This window comes from Camponotus vicinus, unplaced genomic scaffold, assembly GCF_025532165.1.
Source record: "Camponotus vicinus isolate PSW18456_S1 unplaced genomic scaffold, iyCamVici1.0 SCAF_7, whole genome shotgun sequence".
NCBI lineage: Eukaryota > Metazoa > Arthropoda > Insecta > Hymenoptera > Formicidae > Camponotus > Camponotus vicinus.
The window spans coordinates 9,138,055-9,165,844 of NW_028141979.1; the positions used below are offsets into that span (position 1 = coordinate 9,138,055).

At 27.5% G+C, this 27,790-nt stretch overlaps 2 protein-coding genes across 2 annotated transcripts; both read left to right on the forward strand.

Moving 5' to 3' along the window:
* The first annotated feature begins 3,345 nt into the window (after nucleotides 1–3,345).
* Nucleotides 3,346–14,915, forward strand: LOC145975235 (aminopeptidase N-like). Its single transcript, XM_083105574.1, has 11 exons — nucleotides 3,346–3,857; nucleotides 3,970–4,476; nucleotides 4,610–4,796; nucleotides 5,147–5,300; nucleotides 6,647–6,728; nucleotides 8,552–8,922; nucleotides 10,384–10,661; nucleotides 13,707–13,903; nucleotides 14,077–14,424; nucleotides 14,513–14,582; nucleotides 14,776–14,915. Exons 1-11 carry the CDS (start codon nucleotides 3,349–3,351, stop codon nucleotides 14,905–14,907), a joined length of 2,835 nt encoding a protein of 944 aa, XP_082961700.1. The 5' UTR covers nucleotides 3,346–3,348; the 3' UTR covers nucleotides 14,908–14,915.
* A 3,922-nt stretch (nucleotides 14,916–18,837) lies between these two features.
* Nucleotides 18,838–27,540, forward strand: LOC145975236 (aminopeptidase N-like). The gene is made up of 12 exons (XM_083105575.1): nucleotides 18,838–18,927; nucleotides 20,040–20,568; nucleotides 20,681–21,178; nucleotides 21,313–21,499; nucleotides 21,850–22,003; nucleotides 23,370–23,451; nucleotides 24,055–24,416; nucleotides 24,773–25,050; nucleotides 26,310–26,506; nucleotides 26,681–27,013; nucleotides 27,107–27,176; nucleotides 27,372–27,540. The coding sequence occupies exons 2-12, from the start codon at nucleotides 20,060–20,062 to the stop codon at nucleotides 27,492–27,494; spliced, it is 2,793 nt and encodes a 930-aa protein (XP_082961701.1). The 5' UTR covers nucleotides 18,838–18,927; nucleotides 20,040–20,059; the 3' UTR covers nucleotides 27,495–27,540.
* Nucleotides 27,541–27,790: the final 250 nt, after the last annotated feature.

A 27,790-nucleotide genomic window follows, 5' to 3' on the forward strand; every position in this document is an offset into this window, starting at 1 on the left:
CTTTTTTACTAGCAAATTCTTTAATAATTTCTTTTATATATGTATATATAAGCTTTCAAATATTTCATTCTCTATACTTAAAGTAGCTAAAAATTTTAGTCTTTCTTGGCACGTTGAAGATCTCAGATAACTTTTTATTAATTTGAGCTTAGAAAAAATCTTTCTCCTGTAGTTACTGTTGAAGGTAGGGTCAGTAAAATTCTTAAAGGTACTGTTAAATTTGGAAATATTGTGGTTAATTCATTTTTTAACATAAATTGCAATACATCGAAAGCATTAAGTTTACCTTCAAAGAAAACTGAAACATTTTCGATTTCCGTATTAAGTTCTATCGCATCGATATCACACTCTTCGAGTGAAGGATCACTCAATTTTATTTGTAGGTCCATGCAAGTTTTCAGTCTAATATCTTTATTTTCCTTATTAAATTCTTTTATATTATTTAAAAACCCAAACCAGTCATGAAAATTTTTTAAGTGTTCAAATCGTTCTTCAACCTTCGAAAAGGCAATGTCTATAATAGTGTAGAAAAGAATAAATATATACATATATACATATATATGTGTGTGTGTGTGTGTGTGTGTGTGTGTGTGTGTGTGTGTGTGTGTGTGTGTGTGTGTGTGTGTGTGTGGAGAGAGAGAGAGAGGGAGGGAGAGAGGGAGAAAGGTTTTCCTTTTATAATAAATTACATTGTTAACCAAAATTTGCCGCCCCTTATAATCTGCCGCCCGTGTGCAATGCACACTTCGTACACGCAGTTAAGACGGCCCTGTGTATAACCTTCTATATACCTGTTAGGTATGCCAACAGAGCCATCAGTTTATGGTAGCCTCTTGAAGCGATAAGTTCGCGATTGAATGCTTTTGGTGTTAACTCTGGTATTAAACCTGGCTGATTGAACTAATAGGATAAGGCATTAAATATATAATAAAATATTTATCTTTCTTTCTTTAAATGTGCCATTTTCTTTAATTTTCAAATCGACTAATCCATTTTATTGTAAATATTATTTTTATCTTTTACATACATTACAGTTAATAGAAATGAAGACATATACGTTTGTACTGTAATAGCATGTTTCGACCATTTTGACATATAGAAAATGTAAAATTTATAAGCTAAATTTCTTTTTGACATTATAAAATTATTGTGTAATTAATTTTATATTATTGCTATAAAATTATCTAAGCTATAAAATACTATCTCATTATCTAAGCTATAAAATTATCTATCTTAAAAACGTATAATATTACCTGTGTTTGGTTTTTAAAATATTGTTTATAATGAATATCTAGGCCAAGTAGAATACGTTAATTTAAATGTGTAATGAACGAAAGAATAACAAATAATGAATAAGTAACATTTTATTCAAAAAGATGTGTTATAAAAATATTAACATAATTGTTTTTAGAATTTTGTTCGAATGTTTGATACAAATCGTTATATTATCAAAATTTCAAATATTTGATGATATTTGATTTCCGTTCAGTGTTTATATGTTTTTAATATATTTCTTACTTAAGGAACAGATCGATCTTGAAATAACATGTTATATATATATATATAATATAAGCATTAAAATGTATGAGAAATGAAGGTATATTCTGAACAACGCGATTTTATACGTAATATGGACTGTATGTTTACTAACATGTTATTTCAAGATCTATAAAAGACGTTCTTGCGTTAAAAACAAGGTGTTTACAAAGAGTATGCGATTCAATCGACTTTTGTGTGAAAAAAACATTCAAGAGTATTTACTAACGTTTCGTAAGAAAATAGGATTAATTTAAAAAGAAATTAAAATAATAGAGTTTAATAAATAAAGGAATGATTAAAATAGATAAATATAAAAATTATTCAAACGACATATGAAATATTCTTCTCGGATTTGAATATTAGGGGACAAAAGGACGTATTTAGATTATTCCAATAGGACAAGCACAATAAACATAACTCTTATTTATCTTAATTTAGCTATCTTTAAGATTTCTTCTAGTGCAATTACATATTTCAGTATATATATATATATATATATATATATATATATATATATATATACTGAAATATGTAAGGGGAATTCCCTAGTAGCGGACACTTAAGGTTTTTTGTAGATAAATTAAAAAAATGTATTTTATTTCTTTTATATTTTGCATTAATTATTAGTTAACAATAATAGAAATGAGAATAAATAAACGGAATAATCAACTTTTTTATAATATAATATTTAAATCAGTGTCAAACTTTGGTATAAAATTTTGTACGATCTTGAAGTGGCGCCTAGTACCGGACATGGTTAAAATAGATCCCCTAAACACCGTATAATTTCAAAATAATTTATAATGATCACAAATATAATTATCAGAACACTCAGGGATATCAGCATATGCCTCGTGAGCTCATTCCTAGCAGATGGAGTATTGAATTTAATCTTTTCATTGTTCTCTAGGCAAACTACACAGGTAGTATCATCGTTTGTATGTTTAGATGTTAGTGTTCTAGTTTTCTTTATCTTCTTTAATCGATTCGTGTTCTTTTTAAACTTATTTCTTCACAGACATGCAATACTGACATTTTTAGTATCTGGCAAGATTAGAACAAAATATTCTGTCCGAGCCAGAGGACAAAATATGTATTAAAAAATAACGAATTCGTAAAAATTACTTTACTTTATGCAATAAGCACATAGATATTTGAAAACTATTTATCAAAATACTTCATAATACAAGAACATGTATTGTAGACAACAAATCTTCGTAAGTATGACCTGTTTCTAAATTATACAATGCAACGTTTTATCTTCAAACGCATCGATTAACAGTCCTCTTAGATTGCGTATGCAAATCTGGAGTGTGTCGCATCCTGCACGTGGATTACTATACTTTCTCCGCCCTGTCACCGAAATTATCACCCGATCGCGTTTTTATTCGCATAGATATGACATATGTCCGGTACTAGGTGCCGTCCGGCGCTAGGGGAACTCCCCCTAATTGCACTAGAAGAAATCTTAAAGATAGCTAAATTAAGATAAATAAGAGTTATGTTTATTGTGCTTGTCCTATTGGAATTATCTAAATACGTCCTTTTGTCTCCTAATATTCAAATCCGAGAAAAATATTTCATATGTCGTTTTAATAATTTTGATATTTATTTTTTCTAATCATTCCTTTATTTATTAAACTGTCTTATTTTAATTTCTTTTTAAATTAATCGTATTTTCTTATAAAACGTTAGTAAATTCTCTTGAACGTTTTTTTCACACAAAAGTCGATTGAATTGCATACTCTTTGTAAACATCCTGTCTTTAACGCAAGAACGTTTTTTATAGATATCCGAACGAAATTTAACATGACATTCTTAAAACTATTATTAAGTAGTAGTATAATATACATATCCATAATGGCATTGGCGAGTCCTATGGATGATGAAGAATCAAAAATCAAAGGAATCGATGAAGAATCGAAAATCGTGCGCAGTGTATTAAATAACAAATCAAGCAATATATCAGATTATATACTTCCGATACATTATAACATACAGTTAATGTTACACAATAATCTCCACAAATATCTCTATAGCGAATGCATAATCACTTTAAATATTTCTTATGCAAAACAATACATAAGTTTTTATGCACCGGATTCAGCGAATATAATTGTATCGACATTAAAGAAAAATAATAGTATGGTTTATAAAACAAATTCACCAATTTTTATTAAAAATAATATTGTCGTGCTCGATTTCGGTGATGTCTTGTTGCGTGGAATGTATGATCTGTATATAAAGTATAAAATCTCAATTAATATCGTAAGGGAATCTTTCGGAACTCCGTACATAAACGAAGATGAAGAAATAGAGTAAGTAGAAGAATATATGAAATATCAAAAACAAATTGTACATTTGTGCATTCTACGCTTACAATTATCTAAAATTAGTCATTATCTAATGTTTATCATTGAAATACGGCAGGTGGTTAATCGCAACAGGTATCCAGCGAACAAATAGGTACCAAACGAAAAAACAGCAAATATTTCCATATTGGGACAAGCCAGAATTAGGAATTTCTTTTGATATTTCCATAATGCATCATCCAAAATACAAAGCTTTGTCAAATATATATATATATATGCCGATAGAAACTATATTTATGTCCGACATTATGATGTGGACATATTTTCACGAGACTCCTTTGATCTCCATAGATAGTGTAGCATTTCTGGTATTCGATTTTCATCAGATCATCCTCTCGGATGATGAAACAATTCGTTCATCCATATGGTTCAGACCACAATCGGAACCGCATCTAGAATTTGCGAAAACTGTTATTTCTTCCGCTAGTGAATACATTCGTAATTGGAATATTTTGAGGAGAGAACTTGAGCGGACCTCTGTTTCATTTGAGAGCAAAGTAGATCATGTTGTAATCCCGGATTTACAAAATGAAATCGGACAGACTTTGGGTTTCATTTTTTATCGGTAATATATATAATTAAAAATATAGACATATTTTAAAAACTATTTTAATTACATATTATATTATAATCTATTTACATAAGAAATTATATTAATATCCAAAATTTTTCATACATATTAGTATAATTATTTCTAGAGAAGCAGATATCACTTATAATGAAGAATTAGATTCTGTCGCATACAAAACGATAATTGCGCGCTTAATTGCACGAGGGATGGTACAAAAATATATTAGAAATCTGTTTAGACCATCTTACTTATGGCCTCATACATGGTTAAACGAAGGATTTAATATATTTTATCAAGCATACATTATAGACAAGGTTATTTTATTACTAACGCTATTTGAATACGCAGTCAAATAATTAACAGTTTAGCAATATAGATAATTGTTAAATATTTGTGCAAATATTCCGCTTTATTTCTTAATTATAAGAAATTATAAGAATCCAAGTCTCTAAAATTTCTAGAAATCCGATGAAAGTAATTTAATAAGCACTAAATATATGTTTATATATTAAAATTATCGAAAAATACATTTACACACTCAACACATATAAAAACTTTATTCTTAACAATAGCACATAATAATGCTAATACTTTTGATATGTACGAAAAACTTTTTCTTCTTGATGATTTATGATTTGTTATGATTATATCGAATTGATTTTAGGTTCTGCCAAATTCCCGGATGATGGATTTGTTTGTAGTTCAAGTTCAACATGAATTACTCTATCTAAATACTTATGTTGTTATAAATTCTACTACAGAATATAATATAAGCTATCCTGAAAATTATATACAGTCTTCTCTTTCTCATATCAAAGGTATGCGTATAACACTGCATAATTAAACAATTAAATAATTATAAATTTCTCAATGTTAATTTCATAAAAAATGAGAAGTCATTTTATAAACAAAAGAACCCGTATGATTCTTATGAAAAATAAATTTTGATAAAATTTGCAGAAATTCTGAAAATAAATAGTTTACGTGACAAATCAAAAGTCACAATAAGCTTAATATCGGTTGAAGGAGCCGTTTCGTCACTATAAGCGTTCAAATGTCGAAATAAAGCGTTATTTCAGAACTGCTGAAGGAAATAAATAATGTATTATTGAGTAGAATCACGCACAGTTTGTCAATTTTATTAATATATAGGTATTATATTTATGTGGAAAAAATATACATGCATGTATATATAGAGTGTCCATAAAGTTCCCATCCACTATATTTCATAAATGGTCCAAAAATTACGAAAAATCATGAAACAGGTGTTCAATTATTTTGAGAGGTTAGTCTTTTGAAGGAATTAGGGAAGTTGTACCCTTCCTTTATCCGAAGGAGGAGACTTAGGAAAAATCCATATTATACTTTTTACTATACTTTTTTTAACTAATTATATTTTATCAAATATCAAATAGCACGGCGACAACAGCGACGATGCAGCGACACACATTTTTTCCATGTAAATATATAAGTAAAATGTATTAATAAAAATGAACTGTGTCATTCTAATATATTATTTACTTCCCTTAATATTGCCTTATTTCGATATTTGAATAAATTGACTTGTAGCGACGAAACGACTTCATCAATCAATATCGCATTTATATTTTGACATTTGTTTAACTTTTATTGCGTTTTCACATAAACTATTTATTTCCAAAGTTTCAGCAAATTTCATCAAAATTCAATTTCCACAAGAACCGTACGAGGCCCTCCATTTGTAAAATTTAATTTAATTATTATTATTTTTAATAGATTTTATTATAATATTAGCAAAAACAATAAGAAAAATATCTAACTAAAATTTAATTTTTATATAACTTTTATATAATTTTATAATGTATAATTTTGTAAATTACAACTATACATGTTTATCGAAGACTTCGAAAAATCATAATAAAGTATAAAACGATTTCTTATAACTGTTTAAAAAAAAATTTATTTTTAACAAATATTTCATCATTCAGTATTTATCTATTATTATAAATTATTTCGTTAAAATGTCTTTAACAATTTTTTATAGCTGCTTACTTTGATTTAATTACACAAATTTTGTGTGATATATTTAGTTTTATTATTTACAACTATATACACAAACTTTTATTGCGCATTTCAGTAAAGGGATTTTAAATATATTAAATTTTTTTTCTTTTAAACATTATAGGATCCATTATATGGCGCATGTTAGAACGAACATTACCACTTCATATATTTTCAAAGGGATTCATGAAATATTTGGATAATCAGTAAGTATAATGTATTGTAATGTAGTAATATACATCATAGAGGAAAAGAAAATCGAAATATATAATAAATTTAATAAGATATTTATCCCATTGTAATGTTTACAAGACATAGATGTTTGAAATCTCAAATTTATCCTACTGTTATTTTATATTTATGAATTTTTGTCGGGATTGTGAATTTCAACGAGTTTTTTTCAATAAATATATGATAGAGATTCATATTTTTTAAATTATAAATAATTAAAATTAAATAATATTTCGAGAATCTAGTTTTATAAAAATACAATATAAACATTCTAAAATCTTAGTAATATAGAAATTAAAATTATTATTTATTCAGTTAAAACAAATGCTTATTAGCATTATACAATTATTAATAAATATATATAAATATTAATATAAAAATGTATAAACATGTATAAAATGTATAAAATATACATTTTTATATATTATATATATATATATATATATATATATATATATATACAGGGTGTCGGGGAAATTTTGATCCACACGAAGTGAGGAGATAGATTGGCTCAAATTAAGAAGGAAGGACTTGTACTGTTTTGTGATATTCGCAATAATTAACGAAAAATTAAATAAAGAATATCGGCCAATCTGCGTGAGTAGAAGCGCGCGGCGACGAGAGTCGTCCCACTGTAATCCTATACTAGGCGTGCGGCGAAGCGATGGGCGGATCGCTCTCCGAGACATGATGGTGGCGTGCGATATATCGCAATACCGCGCCGAAAAATGACCCGTTCTTTTAGTGGCGAGAAAATGATGCGCTATCATTTCCACACCACCTTGCGGTAGATAGCATGGTGCGCTTTTTTTATAGTGGTTTCCCCCATAGGCCTATTCCACTCTCAATTTAAATGTTTGTGAAAATTGTTCAAAATGCCGTTACTGTACGCTGAATGTATCGTAAATGTAAAAAATTGATGATGACAGTACCTTCACAAAAATTGATCCGTGGTTGAAAATCCCTCGATAAAATGTGTTACACACGTTGGTAATGATACGGACGTAATCCATTACACGTAAAGCGTGATGTACTGCGTATCGCGAAAAACCAAATTCGTGTGTCACATGACGCACGCTAGTTCCAGGATTTTCATAAAATGCTTCCAGAATTCTTTCTTCATCTCGTACACAAAGACGCACTGCTGGACCGGTTATCCCGATATTATCACGACACTCAGTTTCACATAATTATTGCACAACTCGTAAAACTGTACGTTCACTTGGCTTTCGTGCACGCCCGGAAAATCATTCCACGTAAGGCCTATGGGGGAAACCACTATAAAAAAAGCGCACCATGCTATCTACCGCAAGGTGGTGTGGAAATGATAGCGCATCATTTTCTCGCCACTAAAAGGACGGGTCATTTTTCGGCGCGGTATTGCGATATATCGCATGCCACCATCATGTCTCGGAGAGCGATCCGCCCATAGCTTCGCCACGCGCCTAGTATAAGATTACATTGGGACGACTCTCGTCGCCGCGCGCTTCTACTCACGTAGATTGGCCGATATTCTTTATTTAATTTTTCGTTAATTATTGCGAATATCACAAAACAGTACAAGTCCTTCCTTCTTAATTTGAGCCAATCTACCTCCTTACTTCGTGTGGGCAAAAATTTCCCTGACACCCTGTATACAATCAAATTAAAGTTTATAAATTTATATCTTTTAAGGAGTTACATTATAGAATGAAGTATGAAAATAAATTCTGTGTAAATTATATGATTTTCTTTCTTATTATTTATTTATCAAGTTTGATATGTGGTGTTAAAATTATCATAATATTAAATCTTATAGATACAATGAGCCTACAGCAACAAGTTCTGCTCATTTTTGGAACGCTATGACATCTGTCATGAATGAATTAAATCCCAAGTATGATTTTAATATAAAAAACATGATAGATTCGTGGATTATGCAGAGGTGTTCTTTCGTGTTGAAAATGACGCGAAATTCTAATTCTAATTCTTATGATCTTCTAACCGTATCAGTAGAATTTTACAACAAATTAGATGAGAAAATATATTATATACCTTTTACTTATACTACGGAGTTTAATCCCAATTTTACAATAACTTGGCCGAATATTTGGTTAACACCATTGCATTCAAAAGTGCATATCTTTCTTGAGAAAAATCAATGGATTATATTCAATTTACAACAAGCTGGTAAATATTGAATAATAAATTTACATCTATATTGTCTATTATATAATAATAAATTTACAATTATATTGTATATAATTTCAAGTATATATATTTCAATATATAAATACATATATTTGTATTATTATTAAATATATACATATATATATATATATATATTATGTTTGTAGTCGACGCCATTTTATGTTTGCACTAAATTGCATATCCAAATTTTCAGAATTGTTCAATTCTTATACACACACACACACATACTGGGTGTTAAAAAACTGGACACGGTCGAGTATCTCGATAAGGAAGAGTTACTAGAAAGTGTTTCAGACAAAAGTTGTATGGTTTCGAGGGGGCCATAAGAAGGTACCATTGGTTTGACCTTGAAGAATCATTTTAAGGTCACATGAAGGTCACCTTCAATTTGTTAAGTGGAACACTATATTTTTTATTGCATATTTTTGTAGCTTATCTCGAGGGCTTTCCAAAACACTATAATTAAGTTAGTTTTCATTAAGAACTTTCCGAGTTATGAGGCTTGAAATCATTTCTTAATTTTGCATAAACCATAAAATATCTGGCAAGATATTCATTTTTCGATTATCTTACCTTAATACTTTTATGTACAAAATAATGAGAGGAATCGATTGGTGTAAAGAAAACACATAATTGTTTCGAAAAAAAGAAATGTAATTGTTAATTGCAAATTACATTTTTTCTTTCGAAACAATTATGTGTTTTCTTTACACCAATTGATTCCTCTTATTATTTTGTACATAAAAGTATTAAGGTAAGATAATCGAAAAATGAATATTTTACAAGATATTTTACGGTTTATGTAAAAGTAAGAAATTATTTCAAGCTTCATAACTCGGAAAGTACTTAATGAAAACTAACTTAATTATAATGTTTTGGAAAGCTCTCGAGATGAGCTACAAGAATATGCAAAAGCATATAGGGTGTCCCATTTAAAAAGTTAAAGGTGACCTTCACGTGACCTTCAGGTGACTCTTCAAGGCCAAATTATGGCACCATCTTATGTCCCCCTTGAAATCATACAACTTTTGTCTGAAACATTTTTCTCTAAATTGCTTCATTTCCGAAATATAAATTTGTAACACTTTACGTGGGCCACCCTGTATACATATACGTATATATATAATATCATATATATTATATATGACATAAATTTTAATAAAAAATAATCATAAGATGTATTAAAACTCATATATATAATATAAGATATAACAAAAGATATTACAATATATTTGAAATTTTCATTTCTTGCTGTAATAAAAGATGTAGAATTGCTGATACAGCCTTCATGATAAATAATAAAAACGGAAGATACAAATTTCTCTAATAATAATAATATATTTAATATCGAAATATCTTTAACATTTCGAAATATGTTTAATCAATATATATAATTTCAAAGTATTTAATAATCGACAAAAGTAATTTATTTTATAACAGGATACTATCGCGTCAATTATGATATTGCGAACTGGCGAAAAATTGCACAATACTTAAATTCTGAAAAATATAGTAATATACATGTTCTCAATCGAGCGCAAATCATCAATGATGCGTTTCATTTTGCGATAGAGAAGAAACTTGAATTCTCCGTATTTTGGGAAATTGTTTCTTATTTGGCACATGAAAGAGATTATATAGCATGGTATCCTATGCTCAAAGCATTTGAATTTTTGTCGACCATCTTTCCATTCTTAAATTTTTATCCTGAATTTAAGGTATACAGGGTGTTCGGAAATTCAATCAACAAATTTTCAGAGATTGTCGGGGGCACCATAAGAATCATTTTTTGCAAATGAACCTAGGGTCGGAAACGTGTCATTACATCGCTACGGCATATCACGGCACATACATCCCTATCTTTCTCTGGAGGCCTGCCCCGGCCCTATCTTGGGGTCCATCCGCCACTGCTATTTGGTACAGTGGGGATTTTAGTATATACTAGAGGGATCTTGGGGGATGTGTTCACTCTACGGCGTTGTGCTCGTCGGTGCCGTTTCATACGGAAGGCCAGTCGGAAGCCAGCATGCACGCGAATACCTCCACCGGCACTTATTTGGTCAACGAGCGACCTTTAAGGGATTCTCCGTGGCAATCGGCATTGCATCCATCGAGTGAGATACCAACATCGCTCTGGAGTCGCATATCACCGTGTTAAAAAGCAGTATTAGGTGTGAGGTCTGGATAGCGCAGTGGTCTAGAACAGTTGCCCGGAAAGCGAAAGACTCGGGTTCGATTCCCGATCCAGCCACTTGCGCCTCACATATTTTTCTAGTCTGCGAATATTGTTTTCTAGCAGTTATTCGTTAGGCTGAAAAATGTGTGAATGCTCTCTCCACAGGATATGCGTCAATGCCGTTGCCACGGATGGATTCTGTCGCTCGTTGATCAAATGGGCGTAAAGACACGTCCGACCTCCTCCCACATACATCCCTATCTTTCTCGGCTTACTTAAAGTTGGTAAAATTAGTGCTTTGAAAAGGTCTCGAGAAGGGCTACAAGAATATGCAATAAAAAGTGGAGGCTTCCATTTCATAAATTCAAGATGGCCTTGTCGTGACCTTGGCGACGCCATCCAAGGTCAAACACATGGCGCCAGTAAATAGACCTTTTTACACCCTACAACTTTTGTTTGAAACAATTTTTTGTAAAACTTCTATTTTTTGTGATTTTCGAGATCCCGACACTTTCGAACACTCTGTATGCCGTAGCGATGTACTATAATGACACGTTTCCGACCCCAGGTTCATTTGCAAAAAATGATTCTTCTGGTGCCACTGACAATCTCTGAAAATTTGTCGTTTGAATTTCCGAACATCTTGTATAGATATAACATTTTTTATAAAAAAAATTATTCATTACACCAATTATCTATTTTATAATACAACGATTTCATATCATAATAATGAATTCTTTTAAAAATAGATATATGTAGTGAGTTAAACAAAAAAATTAATTATACATTAATATTTAATTTTTTTGTACCAAAATTCAGAAATTTAAATTCAAAAGGCGCTTATATTACATATTTATGTTATATATTTTTTCTTTATATTTAATACAATCACATAAATTTTGAATATTTCATCAAGTTATTTTTCTATAATAATAATACATTAGTATTTACATGATAATTGAAGATCAATTGTGTAATTAACATTTAATTAGTTTTAGGAAATTATAGAACACAGTATATAACATAATTATCTTTCTTATATTAATTTTCTTCCGTAGTATTCGAATGTTTATGATGTTAAAAATATACAAACATTTTGCAGAGAAATTGACTTATATAAGGAAGAGGGCCCCTAAGGCCTATATTCCGCCCCCTTGAAATTTTGATCCAAATGATTGAAATCTATTTCCTGACAAAGAAAAAGTATATTTTTAATGATTTTAGGTGAAACGAGGGTGTTTTGGGCAAATTAACCCTTAGATTAGTAGGGGTTTGTTTAAAAAAAGGTCAAAAATATCTGAAAAATATATTCTGGAAAATATTTTCAAATTGTCAAGTAATTCGCTTGAAACTCGTTACTCGGAGATTTTCGGGGTCGCTGATTACGAATCTGTTGTCGGATTTCAAAAATTCAATTTTAAAAACGAGTAAAATCTTTTTTTGGTTAAAAAAGGATAATATAGAGTGGAACGGGAGTGTTTCCAGCAATGTTTTCTATAGAATGTGAGTTAGACTCGAATGCGGTGGGGAAGTGGTTTTTCTTGTAAAAAATAATTCTGACAACTCAAATATTTATCGAATTAATTAAGTTTTAGTTTCGAATACTCTGGAGGATTTGTACTAGAAGATATACGAGTTTCAAGCGAATTACTTGACAATTTGAAAATATTTTCCAGAACATATTTTTGACCTTTTTTTAAACAAACCCCTACTAATCTAAGGGTTAATTTACCCAAAACACCCTCGTTTCACCTAAAATCATTAAAAATATACTTTTTCTTTGTCAGGAAATAGATTTCAATCATTTGGATCAAAATTTCAAGGGGGCGGAATATAGGCCTTAGGGGCCCTCTTCCTTTTAAAATAATTTTCTTACATTATACAACACATAATAATTTAATATATAATAATCCACTTGTAAATGCTTGTTTTATAAAAGAAATTGTTATTTAAAGTTTAAAATACTTAAAACCTATATTTGATATGCCACAGATTTAAATTAAGAAAATAACTCATCATATATCAAAATTGATACATCAATCGATACATCAATATGCACGGACTAAAATATATATACAGAGTGTCTCGTAAAGTTTGATCGCGCGTACCTCGACTCTTGTTTTTTCATTGCTATGCGACACTCGCTGACACACCTACCACGCATATCTTACGATCTAGCCTCGTGAAACGCGCGTTTATTCACATTTTTAATTAATATTTCAATAAATTATTGCAAAAATTGCAAAATGGTAAAGGACCTTTGTGTTGAGCTTATTGCGTTTTATCCACTTACGAGCGTTAGCACAAAATCTTATAAAACACTTTGTATATCGATTATATGTGTTAAGAATCCATTATATGATATAAAATCCATACCTATTTAGATGATAAAATATATATACAATTATTCACACACAAATAAGAAACTGGTAAATCAAGTTATTATGGTATTGATGCTACGAAGTCACATAAATATTAAAGAAATATAAAGAAAATTATTTAGTAAAAATGTTTATTTGCGCTTACATTATATTTGTTCTTGTAAATAATGAATAAACTAAATATAATGATACTTATTAAATTTTAGGGAGTGCTAAGGTTTGATTTTATGCAGAATTTTAGATCTATTTATTGGAATCTGTATAACGAAAGTCACATCAACGATCATGCTAAATGCTTAAAACAAGAACTCGCAAAGTGGGAGTGTATTATAAATGAAAATCCTTGCGAAGAAAAGTCTAAGCGTCATTTGAAATGGCATCTAGCAAATCCTAAAGAAAACAAGTAATTCTTTTCATAATATTTTATTCTTTTTATAGAAATATGTTTTTATATTCTGTATATGTTTGAGAAATTAATTATCACTTATTTCAAAAATTATTTATAAAACACTAAAGAAACTATTAACACAATTTCGTTAAAAGATTTTTATTTCTTTTTTGGACTGTCTTCTGTAGACTTTTGCCTGGATGGAAGAGGTGGACATATTGTAATGGTTTGAAAATTGCAGATCGTGATACATGGAATAAAGTTTTTAACGATTACATGAAAAGAAATGATAAAATATTAGAATGTTTGGCTTATAGTAAAAATTCTGAAATTATAATCAATTATTTAGAAGTTATCACAAATACTCTAATAATTCCACAAATTTCAAAACCTTTGTATAATCAATCTCATCTTCAACTTGAACCGATAGAGCGAGCTTATGCCTTAAATGCTAATATTTTCCTTTCTGTTCTTGAGAGGAATACTAAGTACATGCTTACAAGTTTATTAAATAATTACAAAATAATGAGACATAGGTAACGATATTATTTAATAAAGATATACTACACGTAGACATGAAGATTTATTGAATGAATTATGAATGTACTGTTTTATTCTTCATAGGAAAATCAATAATATTGTGACATTAATTGTTATAATTAACAATGCGTATTCTAAGGAACAGTTTCACGAGGTAAATTTTAAATAAATCAAAATTCTATATTTTTTAAAATTAATTTTTAAATTTACTTTTCGCTATAATTGTTATATATTTTATATAATATTTTTTTATAATTCTGTTCATAATGATAATCTCATGTGTGACAGTGTAATTATTAAATAAAAAATTATTTATTGATGATAATTATTAAAATAATCTATTTTAGATAAAGAAATTTGTAAAAAAAGAGCTCAAAAGTTCAATCATTTCAATTACGGATGTTGAACAGAAGATGGGAACACGCTGGTCGGAGATCGAAAAACAGACAAAATATTTTCGATCTTTATTCAATAATTGAATAACTATATTTCTAAGACATTAAGTGTTTTGAAATTATAAATACAGCATAAATAATTGTGATAATATTTATAAATGTATATACTTAATTATTCACTAATGTCATATAAAAGTTAATAATTGTTTAATTGTATTTTATCAATAATATTAATTGTACAATATAATATTAAAAATATTGTATTGTATAATATTGTATAAAAATATTATATTGTATAATATTGGATAAAAATATTATATTACATTACAATATAATTCATATTATGAATATTATGTATATTTTTAATATTATATTATATTACATATTATATTGTATTACTTTTCTGTATTATTCTGTAAATTTAATACATAGATGTTGATTATATATTTACATGTATTTATTTTACACAGATACGTACATATACAGGGTGTTTCCAGTATCTCGGAACAAAGTAAAACCATAAGTAGATCTCGCTAAACTGAACTAAAAAATCCTATACCATTTTGCAAGAAACCACGTAAAATTTCGAGATATAAATTACAAAATATTTAGTTACAGTGGGACGACCTTTCTCGCAGCGCTCTTCTAGTCCCGCGCATTGGCTAATCTTTTTTAAATAAGATGTCGAAATTTTACGTAGTTCCTTGTAAAATGATATAGGATTTTTTAGTTCAGTTTAGCGAGATCTACTTATGGTTTTACTTTGTTGGGAGATACTGGAAACACACTGTATATATTTGAATCATATACTACAATATTAATTATACAGAAAACTCGGCTCTAAAAGATGCTTCTTTTTTAAATAGAAAAAATTTCGCAGAAAATATGAAAGTTTTTTAAAGTATTGTTTTATTAGCAGCTTTATTGCATAGTAAGATCAGATAAATACATTTAAACTCTCGTGTGAATTCTTTTTTATCTCAGAATATATTAAAATATTGAAATATCATTGAAATGTAAAAAAGTAAAAAAAATTTAATTTCTTTTCTTCCCCCTTACTTTCACTCTCCCTTTTTAACTGGTTTCCATATTGTAATAAATTAATAATCAGTAATATGTTCCCATCCGAATCGTCATCCATAACAACTGTATTATTGTGCATTATATTCGAATTAAATTTTGCTGAAATTGTAATTTTTTTTATATATGTATTTTTTTAATATATATATTTCTCTTCTCTATTTGGAAATTATCCTACCTTCTTATCGTACTTCTTGTGCAATATGTATTATCAAGTTTCTTTAAGATGTTATATATCTTCTTTTGTATCTTGTATAATAATAATCGTACTCACATACACTTGGTATTAATGAGATTGTTTATTTGAATTTAATTATTCCAATTAAATTATTAGCTTATATACATTTTATTAAAAGTAAACTATATATACAGGGTGTCAGTGCAATTTCCCGCCAAAAATAACCATAAGTAAATCTCGATAAACTAACTAAAAAGTCATACCATTTTGAAAAACACCACGTAAAATTTCGAGATATTAATTAAAGAAGATCGGCCAATACATGCAAGTATAAGCGCGATTATGATTCTTCAATTAATTTTCTCTCGCGAATGGTTTTCTAGAAAAATTGTCTTTGAAAGTCTTTCAAATAAAATTTTATACGAAAACGGAATGTAAAAACTAAAAAAGTATATACTTATTGACTTCTGATGCGTAAGATATCCTATGGTATATAATACATATATATAATACATATATATATACATATATATATATATATATATATATATATATATATATAATACATAGATATATTATGATTTTTTCATTATTTACCTATAATTTTACTTACCTATTTAAATAAATGCTTCAAGTTCTATAAAATTGCTGTTTATTGACTCTATAGAAATAAGTCTTTCCTGCCCTGTCCAATCCAATAAAGGAGGAGCGACAATTATTTGCTGGCACACAGACTGCATTAATGCTTAAGACAGTCCTAGTTATACATAGTGTTATATAAATATCATCTTGATTATACATACCATAGGATATCTTACGCATCAGAAGTCAATAAGTATATACCTCTTTAGATTTTTTATTCCGTTTTCGTATAAAATTTTATTTGAAAGACTTTTAAAGACAATTTCTCTAGAAAACCATTCGCGAGAGAAAATTAATTGAAGAATCATAATCGCGCTTATACTTGCATGTATTAGCCGATCTTCTTTAATTAATATCTCAAAATTTTACGTGGTGTTTTTCAAAATAGTACATGACTTTTTAGTTAGTTTATGGAGATCTACTTATGGTTATATATATATATATATATATATACATATAGGTATATGATTATTACTAAACAAAAAAGCGAGAAAAACAAACATAATTTAACTTATCAATTTAATTATTGAAATCAATATTTACCTTTCGGACTTTTTTACTAGCAAATTCTTTAATAATGTCTTTTATATATACAGGGTGTTTCAGACCACCCGTTCCACCTATTTAAAAACTAGAGAAGTGGTTATTTCAAAAAAGTAAAAACATTTTCTTTATAAATCGGGTGCGCTCTATCGAATGGTGATATTTTCAACTTTTGGTTCCGGCCGGAAATAGGCGATTCAGACCGGAAGTGTATTTTTTTAAATGGAACCCCCTATTTTTTATTACATATTCTTGTAGCTCATCTCGAGAGCTTTCCAAAACACTATAATTAAGTTAGTTTTCATAAAGTACTTACCGAGTTATGAGGCTTGAAATCATTTCTTAATTTTACATAAGCCGTAAAATGTCTTGTAAAATATTAATTTTTCGATTATCTTACCTAATACTTTTACGTACAAAATAATGAGAGGAATCAATTGATGTAAAGAAAACATATAGTTGTTTCGAAGAAAAAGTATGTAATTTACAAATAACCATTACATATTTTTTTCTTAAAAATAACTATGTGTTTTCTTCATACCAATTGATAGAGCGCACCCGATTTATAAAGATAATGTTTTTACTTTTTTGAAATAACCACTTCTCTAGTTTTTAAATGGGAGGTACGGATGGTCTGAAACACCTGTATATAAGCACACTGTATATAAGCTTTCAAATATTTCATTCTCTATACTTAAAATAGCTAAAGAATTGAGTCTTTCTTGGCACGTTGAAGATCTCAGATAACTTTTTATTAATTTGAGCTTAGAAGAAGATCTTTCTCCTGCAGCTACTGTTACAGGTAGGATCAGTAAAATTCTTAAATAATACTGTTAAATTTGGAAATATTGTAGTTAATTCATTTTTTAACATAAATTGCAATACATCGAAAGCATTAAGTTCATCTTCAAAGAAAACTGAAACATTTTCGATTTCCTTATTAAGTTCTATCGCACTTAATCATCAATATCACACTCTTCGAGTGAAGGATCACTCAATTCTATTTGTAGGTCCATGCAAGTTTTCAGTCTAATATCTTTATTTTCTTTATTAAATTCTTTTATATTATTTAAAAACCCAAACCAGTCATGAAAATTTTTTAAGTGTTCAAATCGTTCTTCAACCTTCGAAAAGGCAATGTCTATAATAGTGTAAAAAAAAATAAATATATACATATATACATATATACATATATACATATATACATACATATATATGTGTGTGTGTGTGTGTGTGTGTGTGTGTGTGTGTGTGTGTGTGTGTGTGTGTGTGTGTGTGTATGTGTGTGTCGAGAGAGAGAGAGAAAGAGAGAGGGAGGGAGAGAGAGGGAGAGAGGGAGAAAGGTTTTCCTTTTATAATAAATTACATTGTTAATCAAAATTTGCCGCCCCTTATATTCTGCCGCCCGTGTGCAATGCACACTTCGTACACGCAGTTAAGACGGCCCTGCGTATAACCTTCTATATACCTGTTAGGTATGCCAACAGAGCCATCAGTTTATGGTAGCCTCTTGAAGCGATAAGTTCGCGATTGAATGCTTTTGGTGTTAACTCTGGTATTAAACCTGGCTGATTGAACTAATAGGATAAGGCATTAAATATATAATAAAATATTTATCTTTCTTTCTTTAAATGTGCATACAAAATTGTGTGGAGTAACAGGTAACGCTTTTATTTTATAAAAGACATTTTCTTTAATTTTCAAATCGACTTCATTTTATTGTAAATATTATTTTTATCTTTTACATACATTACAGTTAATAGAAATGAAGACATATACGTTTGTACTGTAATAGCATGTTTCGATGTAATAGCATTTTGACATATAGAAAATGTAAAATTTATAAGCCAAATTTCTTTTTGACATTATAAAATCATTGTGTAATAAATTTTATATTATTGCTATAAAATTATCTAAGCTATAAAATACTATCTCATTATCTAAGCTATAAAATTATCTATCTTAAAAACGTATAATATTACCTGTGTTTTGTTTTTAAAATATTGTTTATAATTAATATCTAGGCCAAGTAGGATATGTTAATTTAAATGTGTAATGAACGAATGAATAACAAATAATGAATAAGTAACATTTTATTTAAAAAGATGTGTTATAAAAATATTAACATAATTGTATTTAGAATTTTGTTCGAATGTTTGATACAATTCGCTATATTATCAAAATTTCAAATATTTGATGATATTTGATTTCCGTTCAGTGTTTGTATGTTTTTAATATATTTCTTACTTAAGGAACAGATCGATCTTGAAAATAACATGTTAGTAAACATACAGTCCATATCACGTATAAAATCGCGTTGTTCAAAATATACCTTCATTTCTCATACATTTTAATGCTTATATCATATATATATATATATATATATATATATATATATATATATATATATATATACTGAAATATGTAATTGCGCTGGAAGAAATCTTAAAGATAGCTAAATTGAAATAAATAAGAGTTATGTTTATTGTGCTTGTCCTATTGGAATTATCTAAATACGTCCGTTTGTCTCCTAATATTCAAATCCGAGAAAAATATTTCATATGTCGTTTCACTAAGTTTTATTTAAGTATTTACCTCTTCTAATCATTCCTTTATTTATTAAACTGTATTATTTTAATTTCTTTTTAAATTAATCGTATTTTCTTATGAAACTTTTCTTAGTAAATTCTTTTGAACGATTTTTCACACAAAAGTCGATTGAATTGCATACTCTTTGTAAACCTTGTTTTTAACGCAAGAACGTTTTTTATAGATATCCAAACGAAATTTAACATGACATTCTTAAAACTATTATTAAGTAGTAGTATAATATACATAACCATAATGGCAATAGCGAGTTCTATGGATGATGAAGAATCAAAAATCAAAGGAGTAGAAATCGATGAAGAATCGAAAATCGCAGTGCGCAGTGTATTAAACAACAAATCAAGCAATGTATCAGATTATATATTTCCGACACATTATAATATGAAGTTAATGTTACACCATAATTATCTCCATAGCGTATGCATAATCACTTTAAATATTTCTCATGCAAAACGATACATAAGTCTTTATGTACCGTATACAGCATTTATAGTGTACTCAAAATTAAATCAAAATAATACTACGATTTGTGAAATAAATTCAACAAATTTTATTAAAAACAATATTGCCATGCTCGATTTCGGTGATGTCTCGTTGCGTGGAATATACGATCTGCATATAGAGTATGCAATCTCAATTAATATCGTAATGGAATCTTTCGGAACTCCGTACATAAACGATCATGAAGAAATAGAGTAAGTAGAAGAATATATGAAATATCAAAAACAACTTGTACATTTCTGCATTCTACGCTTATAATTATCTAAAATTAGTCATTATCTAAAATATATCATTAAAATACGGTAGGTGGTTAATCGCAACAGGTATCCAGCGAAAAAATAGGTACCAAACGAAAAAACAGCAAATATTTCCATATTTGGACAAGCCAGAATTAGGAATTACTTTTAATATTTCCATAATGCATCATCCAAAATACAAAGCTTTGTCCAATATGCCGATACGAGATACTGAATTGACGAACGATAATATGATATGGACATACTTTCACGAAACTCCTTTGATCTCCATAGATAATGTAGCATTTCTGGTATCCAATTTTCATAAGATCATCCTCTCGGATGATGCAACAATTCCTTCATCCATATGGTTCAGACCACAATCGGAACCGCATCTAGAATTTGCGAAAACTGTTATTTCTTCCGCTAGTGGATACATTCGTAATTGGAATATTTTGAGAAGAGAACTTGAGCGGACCTCTCTTTCATTTGAGAGCAAAGTCGATCATGTTGTAATCCCGGATTTAAAAGATGAAATCAAACAGACTTTGGGTTTCATTTTTTATCGGTAATATATATAGTTAAAAATATAGATATATTTTAAAAACTATTTTAATTACATATTTTATTGTAATCTATTTACACCAAGAAATTATATTAATATCCAAAATTTGTCATACATGTAAGTATAATTATTTTTAGAGAAGCAGATATCACTTATAATGAAGAATTAGATCCTGTCGCATACAAAACGATAATTGCGCGCTTAATTGCACGTGGGATAGTACAAATATATGTTAAAAATCTGTTCGGACCATCTTACTTATGGCCTCATACATTGTTAAACGAAGGATATAATATATTTTATCAATCATACATTATCGATAAGGTTATTTTATTACTAACGCTATTTGAATACGCAGTCAAATGATTAACAGTTTAGCAATATAGATAATTGTTAAATATTTGTGCAAATATTCCGTTTTATTTCTTAAATATAAGAAATTATAAGTATCCAAGTCTCTAAAATTTCTTGAAATCCGATGAAAGAAATTTAATAAGAACTAAATATGTATATGTTTTTGTATGAAAATTATCGCAGAAAAATTTACACACACAAACACACATACAAACTTTATTCTTAACAACAGCATATAATAAGCTAATTTTGATATGTATCAAAAACTTTTTCTCTTTGATGATTTATGATTTGTTATGATTATATCGAATTGATTTTAGGTTCTGCCAAATTCCCGGATGATGGATTTGTTTGTAGTTCAAGTTCAACATGAATTACTCTATCTAAATACTTATGTTGTTATAAATTCTGCTATAGAATATAATATAAGCTATCCTGAAAATTATATACAGTCTTCTCTTTCCCATATCAAAGGTATGCGTATAACACTGCATAATTAAACAATTAAATAATTATAAATTTCTCAATGTTAATTTCATAAAAAATGAGATCATTTTATAAACAAAAGTCCTCGTATGATTCTTATGGAAAATGAATTTTGAAGTTTGGTGAAATTTGCAGAAACTCTGGAAATAAATAGTTTGTGACAAATCAAAAGTCACATTAACCGCGATATCGTTTGATGGAGCCAATTCGTCGCTTCAAGTGTTCAAATGTCGAAATAAGGCGTTATTTCATTACTACTGAGGGAAAATAAATAATGTATTATTGAGTAGAATCACACACAGTTGATTACTTTTATTAATATATATTATATTTACGTGGAAAATATGTACATAAATGTATATATAGGGTGTCCATAAATTTCCCATCCACTATGTTTCAGAAACGGTTCAAAAATTACGAAAAATCATGAAACAGGTGTTTAATTATTTTGAGAGGCTGGTCTTTTAAAGCAAATAGGGAAGTTGTATCCCTCTTCCATCTGAAGGTGGAGACTTAGGGAAAACCTATATAATAACTATGCTTTTAACTAATTATATTTTATCAAATATCAAATAGCATGTTATGGCGACGACAGCGGCGATGCTGCTACACACACATTTTTTCCATGTAAATATATTAGGAAAATGTATTAATAAAAATGTGTATGACATTCTAATATATTATTTACTTTATTTAATATATTATTTACTTTTCCTTAATAATATTGAAATAACGCCTTATTTCGATATTTGAATATTTGTAGTGACGAAACCACTTCATGAACCTTATCACATTTATTTTGACATTTTTTAAATTTTTATTGTGTTTTCACGTAAACTATTTATTTCCAAAATTCAGCAAATTCAATCAATATTCAAATTTCTTCGAAATTCAATTTCCATAGAAAGAACTGTGCAAGGCCCTTCATTTGGAAAATTTAATATATCTTTTATAATATTTGCAATAACGTAATAATATCTAACTTTAAAATTAAATTTTTATATAATTTTTGGATAATTTTATAATGTGTAATTTTTTTTAAATTATAACTATACATGTTTATCTAAGATTTCAAAAAATTGTAATAAAATATAAAATTAACTGATTCCTCATAATTGTCTAATTTGTTATTTTTAACAAATTTTTAATCATTCACTATTTATCTACTATTACAAATTTTTTCGTTGAAATAAATTTAACAATTTTTTATAGCTACTTACTTTGATTTAATTGCACAAATTTTGTGTGTGATATATTTAGTTTTATTAGTTACAAATATATTGAGAAACCTTTATTGCACATTTCAGTAAAGGGATTTTAAATATATTAAATTTTTTTTTTTTAAACATTATAGGATCCATTATATGGCGCATGTTAGAACGAATATTACCAATTCATATATTTTCAAAGGGATTCATTAAATATTTGGATAATCAGTAAGTATAATGTATTGTAATGTAATAATATACATCATAGAGGAAAAGGAAATCAAAATATAAAATATAAAATAAATTTAATAATATATTTCTAGATTTTGTTTAAAAATTGTAAAATGTTTAAAAGACATAGATATTTCAAAGCTTAAATTTATACCGCTATTTTATATTTATAAATTTTTGTTGATTGAATTTCAACTTTTTTCTTAATAAATATATAATAGATATTCATATTTTCTACATAACAAATAATGCAAATTAAATGATTTCGAGAATCTAGTTTTACAAACATAGAATATAAATTCTCTAAAATCTTTGTAATATAAAAATTAAAATTATTATTTATTCAGTCACGATAAATGCTGACATAATTACTTATAAATATATATTAATATATACTAATAAGAATATATATATATATATATATACATATATATATATATAGTATACACAATTATATTAAAGTTCATAAATTTCTATCTCTGTAGGAGTCACATTATAGATTAAAATACGAAATTATGTGTAAATTATGATTTTTTTTCTTATTATTTATTTATCAATTTTAATATAGTGTTAAAATTATTATAATGTTAAATCTTATAGATTAGATGAGCCTGAAGCAACAACTTCTGTTCATTTATGGAATGCTGTGAGATTTGCCATGTTTGAATTGAATTTCAATTATAAATTTGATATAAGAAACACGATAGATTCGTGGATTATGCAGAGATATCCTTCCGTGTTGGAGGTGACGCGAAATTATTCTACGTATCTTGTAACTGTATCGGTACAATGTTACAACAAATTAGAGAAACAATATTATATACCTGTTACTTATGCTACGGAGTCAAATCCCAATTTTACCATAACTTGGACAAATATTTGGTTAACACCATGGCTTCCAAAATTTGAATTTTTCTTTCTTGAGAATAATCAATGGATTATTTTCAATCTACAACAAGCTGGTAAATAATGAATAATAATTTACATCTATATTGCCTGTTATATAATAATAAATTTACAATTATATTGTATATAATTTCAAGTATACATATATAAGATATAAAGATATTACAAGAATATTGAAATTTTACCAATATATTTGAAATTTTGATTTCTTGCTGTAATATGTAGAATTCCTGATACAGCTTTTATGTTAAATAATAAAAACGGAAGATGTAAACATCTGTAATTATAATAAAATATTAAATTTATTTATTATAATCGAAATATCTTTAATATCTCTCGAAGAATACGTTTAATTAATATATATAATTTCAAAGTATTTAATAATCGACAAAAGTAATTTATTTTATAACAGGATACTATCGCGTCAACTATGATATTGTGAACTGGCGAAAAATTGCACAATACTTAAATTCTGAAAAATATAGTAATATACATGTTCTCAATCGAGCGCAAATCATCAATGACGCGCTTCATTTTGCGATAGAGAAGAAACTTGAATTCTCCATATTTTGGGAACTCGCTTCTTATTTGGCACAGGAAAGAGATTATATAGCATGGTATCCTATGTTCAAAGCATTTGAATTTTTGTCGAATATCTTCCCATTCTTGGATATTTATCCTGAATTCAAGGTATATATACATATATACATATATATATATATATATATATATATATATATATATATATATATATATATATAAACAGTTTTCTTATAAAATATCCATTATGATAATTATCCATATAATATAACAATTTCGTAACATAATAATGAATTTTCTAAAAATAGATATATGTAGTGAGTTAAACAAAAAAATTGATTATACAATAATATTCAATTTTTTATATCAAAATTCAGAAATTTAAATTCAAGAGGCGCTTATGTTACATATTTATGTCATATATTTTTTCTTTATATTTAATACAATCACATAAATTTTGAATATTTCATCAAGTTATTTTTCTATAATAATAATACGTTAGTATTTACATGATAATTGATGATCAATTGTGTAATTAATATTTAATTAGTATTAGGAAATTATAGAACACAGTATATAACACAATTATCTTTCTTATATTAATTTTCTTCCGTAGTATTCGAAGTTTACGCTGTTAAAAATATACAAACATTTTCCAGAGAAATTGACTTATATAATTTTAAGATAATTTCTTTACATTATACAACACATAATAATTTGATATATAATAATCCACTTGTAAATGCTTGTTTTATAAAAGAATTTGATATTTAAAGTTTAAAATACTTAAAACCTATATTTGATATGCACAGATTTAAATTAAGAAAATAACTCATCATATATCAAAATCGATACATCAATCGATACATCAATATGCACAGACTAAAATATATATACAGAGTGTCTCGTAAAATATGATCGCGCGTACCTCGACTCTTGTTTTTTCATGGCTATGCGATACTCGCCGCTGACACACCTACCGCGCATATCTTACGGTCTAGCCTCGCGAAACGCGCGTTTATTCACATTTTTAATTAATATTTCAATAAATTAATGCGAAAATTGCAAAATGGTAAAGGACCTTTGTGTTGAGTTTATTGCGTTTTATCCACTCACGAGCGTTAGCACAATCTTATGAAACACTTTGTATATCGATATATCTATGTTAAGAATCCATTAGATCATATAAAATCCATACCTATTTAGATGATAAAATATATACACAATTATCACACACAAATGAGAAATTGGTAAATTTGATTATTATGGTGTTGATGCTACGAAGTCACATAAATATTAAAGAAATATAAAAGAAAATTATCTAATAGAAATGTTTGTTTGCGCGTACATTACATTTGTTCTTGTAAATAATAAATAAACTAAATATAATGATACTTATTAAATTTTAGGGAGTGCTAAGGTTTGATTTTATGCAGAATTTTACATCTAATTATTGGAATCTGTATGACGAAAGTCACATCAGCGATCATGCTAAATGCTTAAAACAAGAACTCGCAAAGTGGGAGTGTATTATAAATGAAAATCCTTGCGAAGAAAAGTCTAAGCGTCATTTGAAATGGCATCTAGCAAATCCTAAAGAAAACAAGTAATTCTTTTCATAATATTTTATTCTTTTTCTAGGATTATTTTTTTATATTCTGCATAGGTTTGAGAAAATGAGTTATCACTTATTTCAAAAATTATTTATAAAACACTAAAGAAACTATTAACACAATTTCGTTAAAAGATTTTTATTTCTTTTCTGGACTGTCTACTGCAGAATTTTGCCTGGATGGAAGAGGTGGACATATTGCAATGGTTTGAAAACGGCAGATCGTGATACATGGAATAAAGTTTTTAATGATTACATGAAAGGAAATGATAATATATTAGAATGTTTGGCTTATAGTAAAAATTCTGAAATTATAATCCATTATTTAGAAATAAAATTATCACAAATTTTATTCGAACTATTCAATCAATCTGGTCATCAGCTTGGACTGACGAAGCGACCTTATGCCTTAACTGCTAATATTTTTCTTTCTGTCATTGAAAGGCATGCTAAATATATGCTTACAAGTTTATTAAATAATTACAAAATAATAAGACACAGGTGACAATATTATTTAATAAAGGTATACTACACATAGATGTGAAGATTTATTGTACGAAATAGTTATAATATTGTTCTTATATTTTTTCATAGGAGAGTCAGTGAGATCGTAACATTAATTGTTATAATTAACAATGCGTATTCTAAGGAACAGTTGGACGAGGTAAATTTTAAATAAATCAAATTTATACATTTTTTTAATTTTTATTTTAAAATTTACTTTTCACTATAATTGTTATATATTTTATATAATATTTTTCTACAATTCTGCTCATAATGATACTCTGTATGTGTGACAGTACAGTTATTAAATACGAAATCATTTATTGATAATAATTATTAAAATAATCCATTTTAGATAATGGAATTTGTAAAAAAGGAACTGGAAAATACAATCATTTCTAATGTTGAATACAAGATGGGAACACGCTTGTTGGAGATCGAAAAACAGATAAAATATTTTCGGTCCTTATTCACATAATTGATTAACTATATTTCTAAGACATTAAGTGTTTTGAAATAATATATACAGCATAAATAATTGTGATAATATTTATAAATGTATATACTTAATTATTCACTAATGTCATATAAAAGATAATAATTGTTTAATTATTTAATTAAATATTAATTGTATTTAATCAATATAATATTAGTTGTACAATATAATATTAAAAATATTGTATTGTATAATATTGCATAAATATTGCATAAATATTGTATTATATAATATTTTATAAAAATATTATATTACAATATAATTCATATTATGAATAT

What these genes read in the sequence shown, in the direction of transcription:
- LOC145975235 (XM_083105574.1), top strand. Translation starts at nt 3,349, where the DNA reads ATGACATTCTTAAAACTATTATTAAGTAGTAGTATAATATACATATCC. An exon ending in ATTCAATTTACAACAAGCTG is followed by an intron (nt 8,923 to 10,383) that starts GTAAATATTGAA and finishes ATTTTATAACAG; the next exon opens with GATACTATCGCGTCAATTAT. An exon ending in TACAAAATAATGAGACATAG is followed by an intron (nt 14,425 to 14,512) that starts GTAACGATATTA and finishes TATTCTTCATAG; the next exon opens with GAAAATCAATAATATTGTGA.
- LOC145975236 (XM_083105575.1), top strand. Translation starts at nt 20,060, where the DNA reads ATGACATTCTTAAAACTATTATTAAGTAGTAGTATAATATACATAACC. An exon ending in TTGGGTTTCATTTTTTATCG is followed by an intron (nt 21,179 to 21,312) that starts GTAATATATATA and finishes AATTATTTTTAG; the next exon opens with AGAAGCAGATATCACTTATA. An exon ending in TTCTCTTTCCCATATCAAAG is followed by an intron (nt 22,004 to 23,369) that starts GTATGCGTATAA and finishes TAAACATTATAG; the next exon opens with GATCCATTATATGGCGCATG.